We start from the raw sequence: 12,311 nt of genomic DNA on the forward strand, positions 1-12,311 counted from the left end.
CATTCTACAAACCACAGACTTACAAACTGCAGGCATACCTTTGGGAATTGACTTGTGGGGTGTAACGCCACAGTGCCTCATATCTTTTGCTGAATGATGACATGTTTGTTTAGGAAGAGGAGATGGATTAATGCTCTAGCAGTGGCCTCAGGCCTGGCCCCAGGCAGATTGCTGCCAGAAGCGGGATTTGGTACACTGCCACCTTCCCCCATGGCCTTCTCCTCCCTACTGCAGCCTTCCCCCCCAGGTGGCCTCCAGCTACTGCTCCCCCCTCCCCCACCACACCGTGCCTCTTGACCCTGCCAGCCAGCTGGCCTACTTTCCCTAGTGCAGGTCCATGCACTGCTTGTAAGTTCTTTCTGCCTTCAGGACCCAGACAGCGCCTGTGTGTCCAGCAAAGTATCATGAGAGATCCCGGAACTTCCAGGACAGTTCCTGAAGGAGAAAGACCTTAAGGCAACTTACAGGCCCACACTAGGGAAAGTAAGCTGGTTGGCCAGCAGGGCTGGGGGGCGAACGGCGACGGCGGCTGCTGCTGCTGCTGCTTAGTCCTGCTGGCTGCCTGCCTGCAGACAGACAGCAGGACCAAGCAGCAGCAGACCCTTTGGAGACCTGCTGCGCCTGCTTCCTACCACTTCATGGTAGGGCCAGCTCTGAGTGGCATTTATAGTAAGGGAGCACACCAATAGCAGTGGCATGGTGATATATTTTGAGTGCAAGTGCTCATCATGGACATCTGGACAACCACCTGTCAAGTATGCTTTAAGGTGAATTCCTGCATTGAGCAGGGTTTGGACTTGATGGCCTTATAGGCCCCTTCCAACTGTACTATTCTATGATTCTATGATCATGACAATCTCCATAACCATACATCCCAAAGAAAGTCAAAAAGCAGGCAGCTGTGTTGATGGATATCAACAAACCAGTCCTAGGAGTTTTCGTCTCCACCAGAAGCAGGCCTTTTGTAAATCTCACAAATCTTAATTGCCATGCATGACCAAATCACCCCCAAAATAGCCTGCATTACAACAAGGAACAATAAATGGTTAGTGAGATAATTCATTTTCCTCCTGCTGCTGTGAGGATTGCAGCTAAACTCAGAGGCAACAGGGCCATCTGGGCACTTGACAGCATAATAATAAGGGGCCAGCAGTGTGACCTGACTCCACTATACTCCTGACCAACAGTGCAGTTGCTTCAACGCTGGTGTAATGTGCACACGGCCAGTCCTCCACTCAGCATCCTCACTGCTGCACTCTGTATCAGCTGCACCTTCCCAACTAAGCACATAGATAGCCCAACATAAAATGCATTGCAGTATAAAAATACCTATATACACTAGTTGCTGGGGGACATGGGTGGGAGGGTGCTGTTGCATCATGTCCTGCTTGTGGTTCCCTGGTCGACAGCTAGTTGGCCAGTGTGTGAACAGTGCGCTGGACTAGATGGACCGTTGGTCTGATCCAGCATGGCTCTTCTTATGTCCTTGTGATCATCTGGAAAGGCTTGTAGGCTGCCATTCTTACTAAGGAGCAAGTCCTGTTGAACAAAATGGGCTTACTGCTAAATAAACATACTTAAGAAGGAGATATTAAAATCCATTTTTTTTAAAAAAAAATGGAAGTATTTAAGAGCAGCACTTCAGTTGCTTTGACACACAGAGTTGCCAGCCAGTGGGGGAAAGCTGGTCTCCTTAGTTCCTGTCTCTTGAAGGGCTTCTGGCTATAGAGCAGGGATGTCGAACCACTTTCAACCCAAGGGCCAAATTCAATTTCAGAGACTATCTCAGGGGCTGCAGTCCAGTAGTGGGCAGGACCAATGGCAAAAGGGGACAAAGCCAAAATACCAAAAATAGCATATTTTAGTGCTCAGTGACAGTAACTAAGCCTTAGGAGAGGCATCTCAACTTTTTAGAATGGAGGTGGGGCATGTAAAACCTGGAAAACCACCAATCAATTGGTGGTTGGGGACAGAAGAGCCAGGTGAAGGGGTGTGGCCCTCTGGGGACCTTCAGAAGGTTGGATTGAGACCTCAAGCAGGCCAGATTTGACCTACAGGCCTGAGGTTCAACACCCCTGCTGTAGAGGGGTTACTGTCTGTTAAGGGACATGTTCTCTATGAATTTGCCTACACCCCTCTTAAAGCTGTGTAATCTAGTTCACATCATATCTTGTGGCAATGAATTATTTATGGATTGTATGTGGGGAGGGGAATACTTTTCTTTGATCTGAACTTACCAACAATTTATTTCTTTAATCATGCCTTCTACTTGAAAGGCAAGAGACAAACTTAGGACATCTCTGACACGGGGCTCCTTCTTGCATTCCCTGAGATTTGGGAAGGGGGGATTCCTCCAAACACACCACTGTTGTCAGCATTGGAATATAAATTACAATTACTAGGGTTGGTGTGTTTACACAATAATGGTGATCAATGTCCTTTGGTCATATTAATGAGGTCTAAATGCCAGACTTGGAGCAGAGCCCAACGTGGACCATTTAAATTCAAAGGACTTAAATTCAAAGGGCTTTTTCTCCCCCCCCCCCCCCCGTTATAATAGTGTTCTTATAAAGATTATTAATTGCCCCTGAACTCTTAGTCAGGTTACAAGTCAAAATAAATGCTAAAGGCTGGTACCCAGAGAGAACCAAAAGCTGCTCACGCATTTCTGAGCTGGGGTGCACAAGAGCTGCACAAACTATGGGCTTACTCAGTTGCTGGAAACATGCTCCTGCATGCAGAAGAAACTCAGGCGGCCTAGTTCCTGCATACGATGCTGCTTGCACATGGTAAATAACTGCTCAGCATACAGGAAAGGATTCCTGGACTATGGCCAAAGACAAGTACATTTCATTAGATAGCTTACATTGATTTCACTGAATAGCACAAGAAACCAATGAAGTGAAGTGGATGAAGTGTGTCACTTGGGACAAAAATAAGTTGGATCTAATCCCAAGTCATCCACAAACTCACTTGGGCAATTCACTGTCTTTCTGCCTCAGTTCAGTATTCATATCCTATTTTACTATGGTGGGGAGATACTGAGAGTTACTGTAAGGGACAGTGCAAACGAAAAACACCATAGCAGTTTTCTTTTGGTTCATCAAAGTGTGTCTTTTGATTTAGCTCACTCATTGTGCTATTTGTTTTAAGTTTTTGTTTTATTTTTGTTTTTGTTTAATAAATACATTACAAAAAAGGGGGAAATTTCAAAACAGCTACAAAGTAAACATTGAGATTTACAAAGTTGTCAGACTGTTTTATGTGTTGATGCTTAGTAGCCAAAATATTTAAAAAAAAATTGACCCAGTTCACATATAATAGCTAACTATAGGTAGGGATGTACAGATTTTGTAAAATCCATTCTATCTGTGTTTGCAGATTGTCAGGTGCCTTTCATTCTGTTGTCTGCTCATTCATGCAATTGGATGCCCCCCCCATTTTCCAAATTTGTGCACTTTTGCGATTTTGCACATGCAAAACTTGCAAAATGCACAAATTCCACCCACCCAAATGTGTAAACCCTCCCCTAAAATGGACATTTTCATGCTTTAGCCTATGTGGTGGGGTTTTTTTTAATGTATTTTCTTCTACGACTAAATTTGTGTAAAATTCCAGGATGTAAAAAACATGGTCCGCAAGTCTGTGGAATCCATGCAACTGTGCAAAATCTGGTCCATTGCAGAATCTGCAGGTCAAGAGTAATAGAAAACCAAACTCATTTGATTCCATTCTTGATTTCTCTGATATCCCTAACTATGGGTTGTTTAACGCACAAGGCGGCAAGTGACTAAGGATGCTTCCTCCTGAGCATCACTTTCACTTTCAAACAACAACTCAGGAATGCCCCATTCTTGGCTTGTTATCATGACATCTGAACCCAGAACTCTGGGTTGTTTAGGGATTAATCAGCCCAGAGTTAACCCAACAACAAACCATAGGAGATTGTTGAGTTAACTCTGTGTTGTGTAACCCCTAAACAACCAAGTTCACAATTTGGATGTAAAAATGTTGATTGAAAGCAGAAGTGACAAGTGCGTGGGAGTCAGCATTCTCACTTGCTGTTGCTGCTCAGCCCTGACAATTCCTGGGTTAAAGTGTGTGCAAACCAGGTCACAGTGTAACTTAGGGGTGAGCAGAAGGTAGATTGAGATCTACTGGTAGTCTCTGAGTGACTTGCAGTAGATCACCAAAGGTTCTGGGATCCCAACTGTTTAACAATAGCAACAACAAAAAGTCTTCTCCCACCACCACCCTTCTAAATTAGGCTGAAGGGATGGAAGAAAGCTTAGGGTGGAAACCAGGACTGGATTTCAGCATGACAGGACTGTGAGCTCAGTTCTGATATTTCGGGTGAGGACGACGACACACCTTTCCCTAGTATGAAAAGCAGTGACTTAAGGCTTATATAAAAAAGGAGCACAAATACTCTCTAAAAGAGATGATAGGCCGCTAAGCAAATTTTGTTAACTGAAAGAGCTAAATTAGAGGCAGCTGGTAAGAGGATAGGGAAGTCCAAGATATAATAAGCCCTACCTGGTAAGAGATGTGAATTGAATGCTTTGGAAATAAATAGTTTGCACTCTTCCATTGTATATTTAGACAGAAAGTACTATGAATTTGGAAACAAGCATTCTAATGTTCTAGCCTGGGCCCTTAAAAAACACACAACTATAAACAATGTTGTGAGTATGTTAGATAGGGCAAGCACTGTGCAAAATAGGTCTAATCACATTGCTAAAGACTTTTTCAAGATTCTATAAGAGTCTGTATTCCTCAAATAATCCAAACCATTCTTCTATCCCAACATTCCTAAACAAGGTGACATTTAAAGTCCTTACAGCAACACACAGCAATCTGTTGAACCAACCAGTTTCAGAGGAGAGAATTAAAAATATCTTTCAAAAATGTTTTAAAAAGGAAAAAAATCACTGGGCATAGATGGGTTCAGTGGAGTTTTACAAAGCGTTTGAGGCCATCCTGATACTTATTTGAAACAGTTAACAGTATTCTAGAGAGTGGTGCAATCCTGCAGTCCTTGAGGCAAGTGACGGCTGCTGCAACTCTTAAACCAGGCAAAACCACCTTGGCTCTGGAATTGTATCGATCCATCTTCCTTCTAAACCAGGATGACAAACTTCTCTCAGCCTTCTTGGTAAACAGAATTATTAGGTTTATCTCTGCTTATATTAATACAAACCAAACAAGTTTTACTCCAAAAGTGACATTTACCTAACTCAATTTGCCATAATCCACCATTGTAATAAACATAGAACCTTAGCAGCCATAATACTCCCTGCATGCTTTGAAAGCATTCGATAGAGTGGATTGGACTTTGGAGACAAATTCCTGCATCTTCTAGCACAACTATACTCAGGTTTGAGTACACTGACCAGAGCTAACAGGTTTGACTTCAAACCATTCTCATTATCCAGTGGGATGAAGCAATATTCCCTATATAGAGATTAGCAAATGACTTGAGGGTAAACCACAAATTGGAAGGCATTATTATACAAGGAGCATCCTTTTTTATATCAATCTATTTGTGGATGACATCCTGCTAACCCTTACTGACCCAAAGGAAGCCATACTAGAATATTAAACGCTTTAAAACATTTCCACTATATAGAAGAATTAGACATCAACTATTGTAAATCAGAGTTAATTTGCCTTAACAGAGAAGCAAGAGCAGTTGCAAAAAACTAGCAGGGCTGTAATTGCACTGAAGCTGCTTTAGGTAGTTCAGAGTTATAATCCTGAAGACCTCAAACAACTGAAAAAAGAAAAGAAATTATGTCCCTCTGAAGAAGGCAGTTGACGCGAGATCTTCGAGTGAGGAGCGAAATAAATTGGTCTTGGTTGGGCAGAATAGCTGTCCTGAAGATGATGATTCTGCCCAAGATTTTGTTCCTCATCCAGAACTTACCTACCATATTCATAGTCTGGAATAGTGGAGGCTGGTGACTCCAATTTCAGTTGGGGTTGTGAATCCATTCCGGGTTTCAGTCAGAAGCTGCCAGAACTCTAAAGGAGCTATCCAAAGTGCTGAACCTTAGCCCCAAAATGGGTTCAGCACCTCAGATAGCTCTGTTAGAGTTCTGCTGCTCATGACTGAAAGCCAGAATGGATTCATATCCACACTGAAATCGGAGCCACCAGCCTCCACTGTTCTGGAATACTCCCTTAAAAAGTGCTAAAACCTTATTGAAGCTTTGCACATAGAGGGACAAGAATTCGCAAACTGGCCCTATATAGAAATGCAAGAGTGGGGTCTTGGGATTCTTAATTTAAAACTTTATTATAATGCTGCTCCGATCTCTCATTTGTTTAATTTCAACAATATTAAGCAACATTAAGAATTAAGTTGCTTAATCTCATCAACCCAGATTGCTCTATGGTTGCAAATGGAAAATGTTCAAGTAGTTCCCTTGATGAGAGGCTTGGCATTCCTCCCTTTCAAGAGATCTGGTTTAGCAGCTATGGATACTCCTTTACTTTAACCACTTTTTGGAAACAATAGTCAAAGCAACTAGCACCATTCCCTCCCTTGCCCCACTCCCATTTTTGGATCATGCTTACTTTTGTTAGAAAGACAAATATAAACAACTAGCTTGACTCATGCAGACCATCTGTGTGCTAGTACTTTATTGTTCAGTAGCTACCCAGCCTCCTCTCTGGGCTCACCCCCCTCTCAGCTACTGCCCCTCCCCCACTCACTCCCAGCTGCTCCCTCCCAGCTGCTGCCCCCCTTGCCTGCCAACCTGCAGGACTTACCTGAGGTCTCTGGATGCACTGGCAAGCCATGAGGCCTACTGGGAGTCCATTGGACTCTGCTCCCTCCCAGCCACTCCCCACCTCGCTGGTTCCACAATGCTCTGTTTCAATGCCAGCAGTATCAGCTGTGTTTATATATCATGTTGCTTAGCAACACTAAGTCCTTCTCATAGCTCAGAACCTCCAGTGTGTCACTGCTCGGAACTTCTAGTGTACAAAGTTCCGTACCACACATCACCTTAGCATTTTATACATATACTGTAGATGCGACAAGTAGGAAGTCATAGGTCTGCATAGAGTACAAGACCTGATAGACAACGGACAGCCTGTCTCAGAGGCAAGAATGGATGACTTGTTAGCTGGGGTACATGCAAGATGGCTGCAATATCAAATCAGACTGTCAACAGACTTGTCAGGACAATAGAAGTGTCTCAGCCTTTAACAAGATTTGAATCTGTCTATGCCTACAGTCACTAGAGGACCTAAATGGGACTTTGTCCAGCATTTATAAGAGTGCAGAACTACATAAAGACAGGGGGAAAGTCCTACAACTCCCAGCAGTTGTATATACTGTACATGGCATTATACTCTGGTCAAGTTGCATCATATGAACATTTTGCTATTCCCACAGTGATGGAGAGATCATGGAGATGTAGGAACCTTCTGGGCTACAGTTTTTGGAATTATATCAGACATACAGTAGATGTATGTATTATTGTCTAGCATTTTTATCTCTGGCAAATAAAGTACAGAGCAATTTACCACATGGCGAGGTGAGCATGTTCTTATTAACGGCAACACATTTGAAAGTTGTGCAACATTGGAAAGCAAGTTCTGAATGTTCGATACATGGTTGGTTTGCCTAAATATGGAAAATCACACTCTTGGAAAGATTAACCCATCACAATAGCATGATATGAGGGATTGCAAATTATCACCAATTCATGGGAAACTGGTTTCCATTTAGTTTGCATTGTTGATAATAGTGTATTATTCATGAAAAGCCAATAAAGGTTTTTTTGGGGTGGAGGAAGCAATGTCAGTCAGTTATTAGTGATATTCTGAGACTGCTTATTAGATTCACCAAAGCTAACCAAAAGCAAGATATATTTGCCGTGCTGCCTACCCCTGCACTACAAAAATAGTAACTGTCAGCTGTTCGTTATTAATACACAAGTGGAGTGCATGCATCGAACTGGCCAATGTGACAAGCGGTGTTGAAAATGAGATGAAGTGAAAAAGCACAGGAGAGCAAAAGTAGAATATAATAAATAAATAGGGCTGAGCACTTCCTCGGAGGCAAACCCCAAATCCGATCGGTACCGGATTGGGCCGAGTCACTGCAAAGTGGATTGGAATAGGTCTGAAGTATTTCAGGCTGATTCAGGGCAGTGGTGAGCCCCGGGCCATGCCTGCCATGAGGCTGACCAGGAATCCATTGGACTCTATGCTCCCCTGCTCCCCCAATCACCCCCAGAACTGCGCCCACAGGACTTATCTTAGCTGCACATCCTCGATTAGTGCCATCATTTTAAATGAAGATGGGGACTCTGTAGTTTTCCTAGATCTACAGTTGCAACAACGGCAGCCATAAAGAGCCATTTGTAACCTTACATCTAGAATCATAGAATAGCAGAGTTGGGAAGGGACTACAAGGCCATCGAGTCCAACCCCCTGCTCAATGCAGGAATCCACCCTAAAGCATCCCTGACAGATGGTTGTCCAGCTGCCTCTTGAAGGCCTCTAGTGTGGGAGAGCCCACAACCTCCCTAGGTAACTGATTCCATTGTCGTACTGCTCTAACAGTCAGGAAGTTTTTCCTGATTTCCAGCTGGAATCTGGCTTCCTTTAACTTGAGCCCACGTTATTTCATGTCCTGCACTCTGGGAGGATCGAGAAGAGATCCTGGCTCTCCTCTGTGTGACAACCTTTTAAGGAAAACTATAGAGCCTACACCTTTGTTTAAAATTGCAGCTCTAATTGAAAACACACGGCTAAGGTAAGTTCTGCATGCAGCAGTTTTGAGGGCAAGTGAGGAGTGCAGAGTCCAATGGATTCCCAGGCAGCAGCCAAGCAGCTTTGGAACCAAATCTGAAGCAAGTCAGCTCACTCCCAAAGCGGCCCAAGTCAAATTGGGCTGATTTGGAGCTCCCGATCAGCCTCCGAGGTGAGTCGAGGGGCCCATGCACAGTCCTAATAATAAACATGAATCATTGTTGGGTAGTGCTTAGAGGACTGGGGAGGCAGGGGTTTAAATCCCCACTCCATTACAAAGTTCACTATGCGATCATGGGCCAGGCACTGTTTCTCAGCCAAATCTACTCCACAAAGTTATGTGAGTGGGCGGGAGAAAAGGTGGGCTAGAACTACTGAAGAAATAATGACCATGAATAATACATTATATATTTGTTGGTTGTAACCCACTTTGGCAATCCTTCAGAGTGTGTATATGTATGTATGTATGTATGTATGTATGTGTGTATATATATATATATATATATATATATATATATATATATATATATATATTCTATAAACAATTAAAAGGAACCTTGTGGACATATTTTGCAAGGCAGTGTGGATAGTACCATTACATAGTTTAATCACTACATGACACTGGACTTATATGTTGGGGGAGATTTGTCTCGCTTCCTCTTTGGTATCTTCCATGACAGGCGGTTTGTAAGTTTTGTTAATAACAGATAACAGTGCTGCAATCCTATTCGTGTCTACACAGAAGTAAACCCCATTGAGTTCAATAGGACTTACTCCCAGGTAAATTAGAATACATTTGTTGCAGCCTAAATTATCGTAGCTAGGGACTTTATTTTATTACACACCGAAAATAAAAGAGACGTGCATAAAGAATTGTTTTTAAAAGCTCACTCGTGACTACTTCACGTAGCGGGGGTTAAAGGCTTTCCACGAGCCTGTTGTGTTATTCCCCCCTCCCCCCCAAAACCCACACAAGCCGGGGGGGGGGGAAGAAGGGTGGCTCTTTCCCTCGCTTTCGGCAATCACCATTTGGATTGCCCGAACCATTCTGAGCGATATGATTGTGAGGACTGCAGAACCGAGGGAGGCTCGCTTCTGAATCCGTTCACGTGGAAGGCAAGGGCAAGACTGCCTCGCCGTGACCTTGTGTACGCGTGCAGGGTAGGAAAGCGGAGGTCTGGCGGGAGCCGAAACGGGTTTTCGGTGCGGACGGTGCCTCGTGAGGAGCCGAAAGAAGCGGGCAGGAAAGGGAGCTGCTGTTGGAACGAGCAGTGACGAGCCTGAAGGACTCCCCGCCGCCTCACGAGCGCTACGTGTCGGGTCTCTCCCTCACTCCGAGGCAGCTTCGTTTTTCTCCTCGTCCTCGCCTCAGCCGGTGCGCCCTCCTAAGGCTCCCAGCCCTTCTCTTCCCGCCCTCCGGAGCCGCTGCGCAGGAGGCAAGGCGGCTCGGCCCGGCCCGGCCCGGCCCCCTTAGCGTGCGAGCGAGCGAGGGCGGGGGCTGGCTGGCGGGCGGGCGGGCGGAGGAGGCTTCGCCGCATCGGCGAGCTGAGAGGTGGTGCTGGTGGCGGCGGTGGCAGCAATAACAGCGGCAGCACAGATGGCTCCTGCGGGCGGCGGCAGCGGCTCGGCGGCGAGGAAGATGGCGCCGTCGCACGTCCTCAAGTGCTGCCAGAAGGTGCTGGCGTGGGTGCCCGTGGCCTTCATCGCCCTGGTCGTGGCCTGGTCCTATTACGCCTACGTAGTGGAGCTGTGTGTGTGTGAGTAAGCCGGGCGCGACGCAACCTGACTGGCGGCCGCCAGAAAGGCACATCCTGGGATGCCTCTTCGCCGCCGTCATAGGGGGACGAGGGTTATATTACCATATTACTCTTACTTTGTAATGGCCGTGGGGTGAGGATAGGAGCTTGCTCTTCCTCCTAATTATCTCTGCCTGTCGCCTTTCTCGCTTCTTCCTTTTCTTTCTATCCCCGCTGAGTAGTATTGAGGACCAGCCCAGTGGTTATGCATCTCCAAAGAATTTGGGGAGACCTGTTGCCTGCCTTTTCTGTCCCACCTTGCTTTCGGAGTCCCCATGCTTCGGGTTACACCTGGATATTTTGCATTGATTATAATCCGGAAGGGGCGAAAAACTTCCCTCTTTCTATACACGCGCTCAATAGTCTGTACTTTTAATCGTTAATATGGATTAGAGTCTCCACACTAAGTGCATGAATTGAAAGGAGCAGAGCAGGACGTCCACCCTTCAGCAGCCCTGGTCATCAGGGTACTCATAGGACAGTAACAGCACAATCCTATGTACAATTGCTTAGAAGTAAACCCTGGCTTACTCTCTGGTAAGTGATCATAGGACACACTTAAAGCTTTATTTAGTAGCTTCTTTCACCTTAGGTTTTGTGGTTGCTGGCAGATAACTAATGTCTGTTAGTAAGTAAATACTGTTATTACTGAGTATATTGTATTATGCTAAAATACTTGGGCTGTCACTTTCTCTTTTAAGACTTTGCTGCATGACTGATTCCTTGTACCCTCCGAGCAGCTTTGAGGCTGCCATTTAAACAAAATGGCTATTTGGTGCTTAGTTGATGCTAAAATGCTCCCTTGCAAGTCCTTTTCACTGGACAGAATTTGAGCCTGGGGCTGCGGTGCTTCAGTGTGCTTTGCTTGTCACTGCTCCTTGACTGAATAAGGTTCCTGGAATGGTGCTCCAGAAAGGGTTTGCTAATTGATCTTTTCGTGTGGTTGTGAAGCTTAGTATCAAGCGCTTCACCCAAAAGAAAATTAGAATTGCAAAAGGAGTGATGGGTGAATAAGAGGTTTTAAGAACTAAATTTCACTTGTGTGGTAAGACTTTAGTATAGTCCTAAACCTCTTCTGTTCACGAAATGGTTGAGGAAGCCTACTCAAGATCATTTACTGAAAGTTGCAGTGCAATCCTATGTATATCTACTCAGAAGTAAACCCAATTGAGTTCAATTGTGTATAGGACTGCAGCCTTAAGGCATTATCCAATCGTACTCCTACACAAAGTAGACCCATTGAAGTGAATGCGACTTATCCCAGTAGGACTATCATTGGATATTGCCCTTAGTCATCCACTTATCTCCACAAAAATTCCACAAAAGTTGAATTTTTTAAAATCAATTTAATGGATATTTGTATGTTGAATTGTGAATATACTTTAGTGATTACTAATACAGAACTAGGAGCTGCTAACTACTCAAACTAATACAAAGTAAAGGAATTGCATTGTTTTGGGGTGTTTCCCCCCCAAATGCTATTCCTACCTTGAATTCTCTTCTTCTTAAGCAACCTTTGAGTTAATTCTTTCACCATCCTTCAGGTGAACATAATATCATATGAGTTCATTACCTGTTGTAGTACTGGAATATTTTAATTGACCTACTGTTTGTTTTCCCCTAACATTATTTTTAAATAAAATGAAAAGTGGCTCTCTTGTTTCATAAAATAGAACTTAAAATAAAAGCAAAATCTTTACATCTTAAACATTAGGGTATTTGAAATATAAATAGACTTGTAGTACA

The 12,311-nt window shown here is 44.2% G+C and overlaps 1 protein-coding gene across 4 annotated transcripts in view; it reads left to right on the plus strand.

The window, feature by feature from the left end:
• Positions 1–10,302: 10,302 nt before the first annotated feature.
• Positions 10,303–12,311, plus strand: part of ZDHHC20 (zinc finger DHHC-type palmitoyltransferase 20) — a 55,988-nt gene continuing 53,979 nt past the window's right edge. For all 4 annotated transcript variants that reach the window (XM_063127067.1, XM_063127068.1, XM_063127064.1 and 1 more), the window contains exon 1: positions 10,303–10,526. In XM_063127067.1, the coding sequence (XP_062983137.1) occupies positions 10,367–10,526 (160 nt within the window). In that variant the 5' untranslated portion in view covers positions 10,303–10,366. The remainder of the gene's footprint in view (positions 10,527–12,311) is intronic.

The sequence above is a fragment of the Elgaria multicarinata genome, chromosome 5 (assembly GCF_023053635.1).
Source record: "Elgaria multicarinata webbii isolate HBS135686 ecotype San Diego chromosome 5, rElgMul1.1.pri, whole genome shotgun sequence".
Taxonomy (NCBI): Eukaryota; Metazoa; Chordata; class Lepidosauria; order Squamata; family Anguidae; genus Elgaria; species Elgaria multicarinata.